Source organism: Solea senegalensis, linkage group LG13, assembly GCF_019176455.1.
Source record: "Solea senegalensis isolate Sse05_10M linkage group LG13, IFAPA_SoseM_1, whole genome shotgun sequence".
In the NCBI taxonomy this organism is placed as follows: domain Eukaryota; kingdom Metazoa; phylum Chordata; class Actinopteri; order Pleuronectiformes; family Soleidae; genus Solea; species Solea senegalensis.
The window spans coordinates 15,372,062-15,381,617 of NC_058033.1; the positions used below are offsets into that span (position 1 = coordinate 15,372,062).

The window sequence follows — 9,556 nt, forward strand, 5'->3', positions numbered from 1 at the left end:
ACACACACACACACACACATGTTCGACATTCATGACATGAGGGGACATTGCATTGACTTACATTCATTTCCTGGAGACTTACTCTAACCCTAACCACAACTACTACTGGCCTAATCCTAATCCTAACCCTAACCCTAATCTCAATCTCAGCCTAACCTTAAAACATACCTTCACCTTAAAATGTAGTCATTTACGTTATGGGGACTTGCTTTTTGTCCCCACAAGGAAGACAAGTCCCCATAATGTGACTGTGTAAACAGGTTTAGGTCCCCACAACATTAGTAATACCTGGACACACATATACACACACAGATATGGGGAAATACACTGAGAAAGTCCTGATAGTGTCATTTGTCATCACAGCTACACGACAGACAGACTGATTAAAAAGCTTTATTCAAACTAGCATGATCAGGCAGAACAATGAACGCCAAATAAGCAACATCAAAATTTGACAATTAACTTGGAAAATAAAGCGAGGCCATTCTCTCCAAAATATTGTCTTTGATTCCACTAAGTGAGATGAGTTGGATTACATTTGATGTGAGTCTCTGAGCAAACTGTACAATCTGTACTTGGCAAATCAACAGAGGGAGAAACTAAACAAAAAAACCCAAAACAATGTAAAGTTGTTTACACAAATGAGAAATGACAGACTTGTTAACATAGCTAGCACAAGCACCTCCTGTGCCATTTGATCACAGTGAACACAGAAGATATCAAAAAAGTCTACGGTATCAAAAAAACCCACAAAGTATAAAGTGGTTCAATTTACAGTCGTTTACTTTTTCTGAAGTGGTATTTTTTTTGTTTGTTTGTCCACGGGGATAACTGTATTTGTAATACTCTACCAAACACCATCAGTTTATTCATCAACAGTCGCGCAGACGGCGTCTTTTACAATGCAGAAGGCACGCAAGGAGCTCATCATATGTGCAATTTAGGAATACTTTTAAACTCTGGTGGAATCAGCTGGTTGGGGCAATGGTTGCACGTACAACATGGACTCCCCGGCAAGAGATCCCCCTGTCAAATGACATCTAACAGACTGAGCGACAGCTGTGTTTATGTCTGCTGTAACAGTGAGAGGAGAATAATCGAATAATAGAGGTTGGATTTGCCCCACTCGCATTATGTAACCGGATACCTCCGAAAGCTGCACCGCCGCTTAGTTTCAATGCATATTTCAAAGTGCTGTCATCTATTTAACATGTATTTCATTTTCAGCAGTCAGTACTGGAATACTGCTATACTATACAGAATACCACAACATTCTCCTTATTAGATTTAATGATTTATCAGCCCCTACTCAGTGATCCTTTTTTTGGGCCTTTAACAGTAGTGCAACTGCACTACCTTTGAGGTAAAAGGAAAAAAGTACTCTTTGTTTTCCCTTGACCTTATATACACTATCAAAACAACATCATATGCACTTGAATTACAAATATGCAACACAAAATACAACCTGGAAGAAGCTCACAAAAGCAACACTGAGAGTTAGTCAAATCAAATTTCTATAAAAACATTAATACTCGTAAAAGCCTTTCACTGTATATTCCATTCTACCATGACAAGGATAAAAAAACCTTATAATATTCTTGCTCTTTTCGATATATGTTTTTTTTTTTCCTGATTAAAATAAAACTTCCAGTGTGCAGTGAATAAATGTCGTTCATAATTGAAATGCCAGTTTTCATAACCTGGGAGAAATTGGTTAAAATCGAGCAGAGACGATAATACTGTCATAAAGAGAGGGCAATTGGTATGCTGAAAAAAAAAATGTTTTCTGTCATTTGACTGTTTTTGAGGTGTAAAAGTTTCACCTGAGCACACACCTTTCTCATACATCAGCAGTTTATGTTTCCGATTAGGGCTAAAGAACATTTTCACAACTTATTATCGAGTCGGTCGTTTCCTCATGTAAACGATTGGTTGCTTGGTCCATAAAATGCAGAAAATGGTATAAAATATTGATCCTCATTTTTTTGGTCCACAACCATTTTTTTCTTTCCCGAAACCAGAAAGAAAGCCACATTTAAGAAGCTGAATTTAGTCTGCTGGCTTTTATTTTATTAACACGCCAAAAAAAAAAAAGTTACCAAAATAGTTAGCAATTAATAACCAATTAATCGTTGTCGCCCCATTTCTGAAACATTTTCTCTCGTCCCTGTTTGGAAAGACAATGCCACAGTACTGCTGTGTTTTACTGTCTAGCGTCAGATACTTTAGAGCACCACAAATATCTGCACACCTGGTGTTGATTTTCAAAAATCTTAAGTACGTCTACAATCAAATAAAAGAGAAACAGTGCATCTCATATGTCATACCCTAATTTACACGTTCCTTTCATTCTCTTTTTTTGTCATGTTCATACATTCATCACTAGAAGTACAACAAACAGTAAAAAAAACAAAAACAAATCTAGTTTTATCAATAATTATTTTCATCGGAAAGACGACGAGAGCCTTGATAAACAGCAGGACTCATAATAAAGTAGAAATGTCCTATTAAAAAAAAAACCCAAAGCGAGAAAAACATCAAGTGCAAAGCTTGAATCGATGACGTACCCAGCTACAGACCAGTGAGGTTTATGGAAGAATCATATTGACCCTGATTCATGTTTAGTTGTTCAACACGTTGCACGACGTTGAACCTACCGATGGTCTTTCTAGAACTGCAGCGCGCGATGTAATCCTGGAGAGAAGGCAAGTGTGTCCACTGAGGAGCTTATAGGGATATTTCAGGTTTTTGGAGGCGTGGTTGTATGAGATAATGACACATGGTCTGCAGTATTTGCAGTATTTGCAGTGTGTGCTCTGCCTGCACCGCGAACCAGCTTGAAACATGGACACGAACCCCCCCCGAAAACATCACTGTCAGCAAGGACACAAGGGAAAACAGGTTTTTACCACTTAATAAGAGGCTTAAGTCAACAAAATAAAAAAAAAATAAAAATAATAAAAAAAAATATATATATATACATATATATATATATATATATATATATATATATATATACATATATATATACATGTATGTTTGCAGCTTTATTTCTCCAGAGGCAAGCAACTTTTCACGTGCTCCAATATCCATAGAGAAAATCATCCTTTTTAGCTTGAGGTAAAACAGGAGCTGCTGGTCTACTGCAGCCTCATTTGGTAAGTTTGTGTCACTAATGAAAATCCAAACAAAGGTTTTTAAGCACTGAAGTCGCAAAATATTGCATTTGAACTTGGCGATGGAGGCAGCAGTGGAACAACAGCTCCTGTGTTAATCCACTGCTGCAAATGTAAAATTGCTTGTTTTCACCATGGACTTTGGTGTGGGCGAGTGAGCGCTTCACAATGCGACACAAACTTCAGTTTCCAGTTGGAAAAAGGATACTGGCAGGCGAGTGTAGACTTTATAAGGTGAGCCTATTATAAAGTGGCTAAAATCGCTTTTATCTTGTGTCCCTGCTGGTGACTTCATTGTGCAATACTGGTTATATAATGACAATACAGATGCTTTCCTTTCCTTTTCCTTTCCTAGTTGTCAGTCTCAAGTTCATTCTCGGTCCAGTCCGCACTGACCATGTCTCTGTTTCTCATATAAAAACCGTCGCTGTACGAATGAGGGGATTATTATAACATGAGACCACTCTATATTAATATCCAGATGTTCTTCCATAAACCAGTCCATTTCTATATCCAAATACTTTTAAAATACCTTGAACTTGTTCTGTAGAATCATGCAGATTCATGCTTTAAAAAGAGAGGACAGGTCCAAATCTGAGGCGTGTGGCGGTCAATGTTCGTGTAGGGGATTGGAAGGAACTGAGAGCAGAGCAGCTGGAAGGATGGACAGTTCTTGAACAGTATCTTTTTTTTTTTTGTGAGTCATGGAGGGAAAAGTTTCATACAGAGACTCCCACGAAGAGATGATTACATCATGGCAGTTCTCTTCTGTGCTCCTGCTGACAGAGAGAAAGTCAAATTAGCTGAAGCAGAACTTATTCCCACAATAGAAAGGCCCCACTCATGCAACTGTGGATTGTGACTCGTTTGCTGCCACCATCATTGACATGTCATTTGGGTTATAGGGACATCTGTGCAGGGACATCAAAGAGTAAACCAATGTGTTAAAATAAAACGCGTCAAAGATATTGACGTGCTGGAAAACGCACGCAGAAGCAGACGTCAGTGTGTGCTATTTGGTATTTGGTGGGCCAAATCTAAAATAACTATGTCATTACTGTAGGGCACTGCTCACACATTTGGGATGTCGAGTTAGTTGATGCAGTCCCTGCGTTCAGGGGCGTTAACATGCTGAGAAGCCATTCAGGACAATCCTTTAATCCTCATTTTTCCCCCAATTTGTGCCGCCACTCTTGACACGCGAGCCAGATGTGCACACCACAAATCTGACCGGCAGCCAATTAAATTCTAATCTCAGCTCTCTGCCTTGTCAATTTGCGAAACTGGACAGACTCACAATTACTTGATATCAGAGGTGAGCAGAGGTTTTGGATTTGTGATGAACAGAAGAAGACGTGTAAGATAAACATTCACCGAAAAGGAATATGCTAAAGATTTGCATTGGGAAGGGTGACAGTTAATCAGACACAATGTTTTTGAGTCAAACCAAACAACAATTTCAAATGTCTACACCATTATAATGACTATAGTGACATACCTTCAGTTGTAGAAGGGGCTTCCTTTCATTTTGAGTACTTAAGAAGAGAAAAAAGAAAACAGGTTTAGTCGTGTGTATGACATTCAGACTCACGGTTAGGCTCATAATTCCCATAGTCCCATGTCCACAGAGGTCAGGTAAAATCTGTGTGATGATGAGTGCAATGAGACTTGCTCCACTGAGCTCATTTGAACCCTTTTCCTGACTCGTACTCAATCTAAAATGAGATTGAGATGCCGTCTGGCATTAGCCAGGCTGGGTTCATGCTTTAAAAAGAGGAAAGAAAAAAGTTCTAAATCTGAGCCATTCGGTGGCCGATGTTTGTATGGGATTGAAAGGAACTCGGGAGAAAGAACCCTTTGTTCAAAGGATACAAGGACATAGAAATGAGGGCAAATTACTGGTGAGAACTTGCTGCAAACTGGAACAGAATTTGAGAGCAAGTATGCATATGCAAAACACCGGAATGGACCCTCAGTTTAATACAAATGAAACCACGGCTATGCACAGGCATGCAGAAATGTGTGGACAGAACATGGAAATTATGAGCAAGGCCTAACATAGTCCCAACATACAAACATCTCTCTCTCTTTATCTCTCTCGTGTGCGTTCTCATACATAGTCATGATGTTTAACTTTGCACAGCAATAGCAATGTGTCAGGTTTCGTGTGCAACATCTGGATCAGTATCAGCACTTTTAACACTCTGCTGCTAAACACTCTCTGTACTGCATCCCATTTAATAAAGCAACAGCATCTTTCCTTCCTCCTTTGAAGTACCACCCACTAGTTATGCATCTGCAATTCATGACCTACACACTGTATAAGGCATTGGACAGTGGCACATTTGCGATTTGGAATGGTGTTTGGCCTCATTATGCACTGAAATGCTGACTGTTTATAAATTACTTAGGCTTATAACTGAACTTACATTTTTTACATGACATAAACCACAAAAACTTGGTTTTCATTTGCATCATGTTCCAACTTGAAGACAGCACCACCAATAGTTCATTTTCACTTCACTTGTCTGTGACTTTAAGTGATTAGCTGCCCACTGAGAGTGTCTTAACCCTGTTGTAATGTAGCCCAGTGTTCCCTAAACAAAGGGGGTTATCATCTTAAAAGTAACTTGTAACTACAACTTTCAGAAAAAAAGATACATTTGATAATGTAATTCATTCAAGTACATACAAAAAGTAAAAATAATCGTGTTTTTTTTTTTTATAGTGCACTCGTACTGAACTAACACATGGCCCCCATTGGGACATACTGATTTTAGCTCCTTTCAAAAAAGGCTCATCTGAATCTGTCTTATATCTTAGCAATATACTCACTGCTATATCTCACTTTTAGATAGCCTTTTCTGACTGGAAACCAACGTATTTAAACCTTTTACTCTCCCAAACCAAACTCCATTGACAACTATAGTAGACCAGTGACTGATGCAAACAGGAAATGTTGATTTTCTCTCTGGACTTTGGTATCGGAAGCATTTGCAAACTTCAGTTTCCAGTCAGAACATTGTGTCCCCACTGGCAGCCACATTTTTCACCTCTGTGCACAGATCATCTATTTACTAATTACTACGAAACTTCTCTTTATTAAAAATAATAATGTGTAGAACATATAATATCCACAAACAATACAATAACCAGTTATTTTTCATGCTTCAGTTGGATTTGTTTTATACATACCTCCAGTGTGGAAGCTCTGGAGTTTGTGGTCTCACTTGGCCCTATGCTCCTGGGTATACTGGACACAAAATACCCAGCTCCTTTTGGAATGATGGGTTGTCTCACCACCACTTTACCTTTCCTGGTCTCTGCGAGGAACAGACTGTACCAGTAGGCATCGCTGGATATCAGCGTGGAATCTGCGATGGTCGAGCTTCTCTGGCTGATCATGCTGTTTCTGCTGACCACACTGTTTCTATTCCCTGGGGGCATCTTGATGGCCTTTGGCTTTGGTTTCTGACACTTCAGCACAATAATAACCAGGATGGTGATCAGAAGCAGAAATGACACCGCTCCTAAACCAATCACCAAGTACAAGTTTAGGTCAGTGAATACGTCATAATCTAGTGGCAACTCTGTCGTCTCTGAAAAGGACATGACGTGTTCCACGGTCGATATCTTGATGGTGACAGTGGCGGAGAGAGCGGGTTCACCGTTGTCTTTGGCAACGATGACTAGCCGCTGCTGTCTTGGGTCTCTGTAGCTGAACATCCTTGTTGTCCGGATTTCGCCGTTGTACTGATCGAGACTGAAGAGAGATACGTCGCTATTTTGCAGGAGCTGATAAGTGACTCTGGCGTTCTGCTCAGAATCTGCGTCGATAGCGATCACTTTGGCGATCAAGTGGCCTTTGTCTGTGGACCTGGGTATCACCTCCTCGACCACGGAGCCCTGCGCTCGCCATGGTGACACTATGAGAGGGGTGTTGTCGTTTTGGTCCAGGATGATGATGTGAACCGTCACGTTGCTGCTCAGTGGGGGAATCCCAGAGTCTCTCGCCTCAATGTGGAAGAGGAACTCCCTCTCTCGCTCGTAGTCAAAGGTCTTCAGAGCGTAAAGGTCGCCGTTCTCGGGGTTGATGGAGAACAGCATTGACATAGACGTGTTAACGATCTCCTTCTCCATTATGAAATACACCAAGTACTGGTTCTCGTTTAGATCTGGGTCATGTGCACTCAGGGATGTCAGTAATGCTCCTGGCACATTGTTCTCCACAACATGGATTGTATAGAAGGATTGAGGGAATGCAGGTGCATTGTCGTTGATGTCCAGAATGTCTAAAATGATGGTCTCGTTTTCAGATAAGGGCGGCAAGCCTTTGTCTGTCACTCTGAGTATGATTTCATATCTGCCCCTCATCTCTCTGTCCAGTGGCTTTGACACAAGCAGTTCAAAGTAACCCTCTGAGGATTTGTTCAGCACGAATGGTAAGGTTTCCTGCTGATTCAAGGTCATCTCCACTTCGCCATTGTCTCCCGAGTCCCTGTCTTGGACAGTGACCACTGCCACCAGCGTCCCCACAGAGACATCTTCACTCAGGGCACTTCTCAGAGACTTAATGGTCACCTCAGGGTAGTTGTCGTTCAGATCCGTGACAGACACAGTCACTTTACAATGCCCTGACCGTGGGTTCGCTCCTCCGTCCTGAGCCTGGATGTACATCTCAAAACTTGGACTCTCCTCAAAATCAAGCACCCCCTTCACTCTGATCTCACCTGAGTTTGGATCGAGGGAGAAGATCTCCTGCGTCTTCTCCGAGGTGTACAGCGTGTACGAGTACGTTAACTGCGCGTTTGAGCCTTCATCCAAGTCTGATGCGTTTAAGGTCAGGACCACTGTCCCTGCAGCTGAGTTCTCGGGAATACTGACTGCAATCACCGGCTGACTGAAGAGGGGGGCGTTGTCATTGATATCCAGGACATTAATAATGATGTTGGCTGTGCCAGAACGGGGAGGTACTCCTCCGTCCACAGCAGTTAAAATCAATTTATGAACTGCCTGCTCCTCTCTGTCCAATTTACCATTAAGGACCAAATCCACATATTTAGAGCCATCGCTGCCAGTTTGTATGTCAATGATGAAGTATTTGCTCTCACTGAGATAGTAGGTCTTGATTGAATTGGCTCCCACGTCCGCGTCCACGGCGTTCGTCAAGGAGAACCTCTCGCCGGGAGGGGTTGCCTCCGAGATGTCCAAGAGCATCGTCTTCCTGCGAAACACGGGCGCGTTGTCATTGATGTCCAGGATTTCGAGCTCGATGTTGAAGATGCGAATGGGGTTCTCGAGGATGACATCCATTTTCAGAAAGCACGAGGCGGTCTTAGTCGTGCATATGCTCTCCCTGTCCATCCTCTCGCGGATGACCAGCTCCCCCGTCTCTTTGTTGATGTCGAGGTATTTTTTGCTGTGGATGACATCGAGCTTTGCGCTGCGCTGCACTAGACTGTGCACGTCCATACCCAAATCTGTGGCCAGATTGGCGACAAAGGAGCCCTCCTCCATCTCCTCCGGAATCGAGTAGCGAGTGATGGAGAGCGCAAATCCCCATAGTGAAATAAATGTGAAGACAGCCGCGACCCTTCGTGTCCATAAAGGCGCAAATATCAGCGCAACCATTGTGGTATTTTTCCTTTAACGATAGAAATGAAACAGTTCCGTTGTTATGATCAGGTTGTCTTGATGAAATAAGCTGCCGGTCTCATTATTGCCACCACGAGTTGTAGATGCAGCTGCAGTAAAGGCCATGCACAGTACAGTGATGCTGGAGGAGCCTGCTTCTCTACGCCAACGCTCTGCAGGGGCGTAACCAGCATCTGTGTGGCCTGCGCGGTGGTGGTGTTGGGGGGGCTTTAACAAAAAAAAAAATCAATTGAAGCCGTTTGAGAAAATATTAATTAGACTAAACAGTTGTTGATACTATTAGTCTAACCCCGTCACTTCACTTCACTTTACTAGTGCAGTGTTGTTGTTGTTGCCTCTGTCAATCAAAGAAGAGTTACACACTACTGTTAATCATAGCTTTAAATTATAAATACGTATCAATCAGAGTATAGGTTACCAACTCAAGAACATAAAGGTAGCTGCAGCACTAAATTATGTTTCGTATTTATGAGTGACCTTCAGTCAGATGGTCAGCCTTTGACCTGGCAGAGACTCGAACTGGCAACCCTCCAGTCATAAGCAAGTTACTTTTTTACTTGGCCATGGGCTGCCCACGGTATAATGAATAAATAACTAACTAACTAAATAAATAAATAAATAAATGAATGAACAGGGTCACAAGAATGCCATTCTATAATGATGGGTTTTAAGACGTGATTCACTCAAACTACCGGAAATTACAGTGGTAATTAAAGTCCAATCTG

At 41.7% G+C, this 9,556-nt stretch overlaps 1 protein-coding gene across 2 annotated transcripts; it reads right to left on the reverse strand.

The window, feature by feature from the left end:
- Positions 1-377: 377 nt before the first annotated feature.
- Positions 378-8,984, reverse strand: LOC122780155 (protocadherin alpha-C2-like). Of its 2 annotated transcripts, none has more exons than XM_044042976.1 (3): positions 6,372-8,984; positions 4,675-4,711; positions 378-3,952 (listed from the first exon to the last, which is right to left on the reverse strand). In XM_044042976.1, the coding sequence occupies exons 1-2, from the start codon at positions 8,805-8,807 to the stop codon at positions 4,700-4,702; spliced, it is 2,448 nt and encodes an 815-aa protein (XP_043898911.1). In that variant the 5' UTR covers positions 8,808-8,984; the 3' UTR covers positions 378-3,952; positions 4,675-4,699. The 2 variants fall into 2 exon arrangements, with proteins under 2 accessions (XP_043898911.1, XP_043898910.1); XM_044042975.1 differs by having other exon boundaries at positions 378-3,955; positions 6,372-8,983.
- Positions 8,985-9,556: the final 572 nt, after the last annotated feature.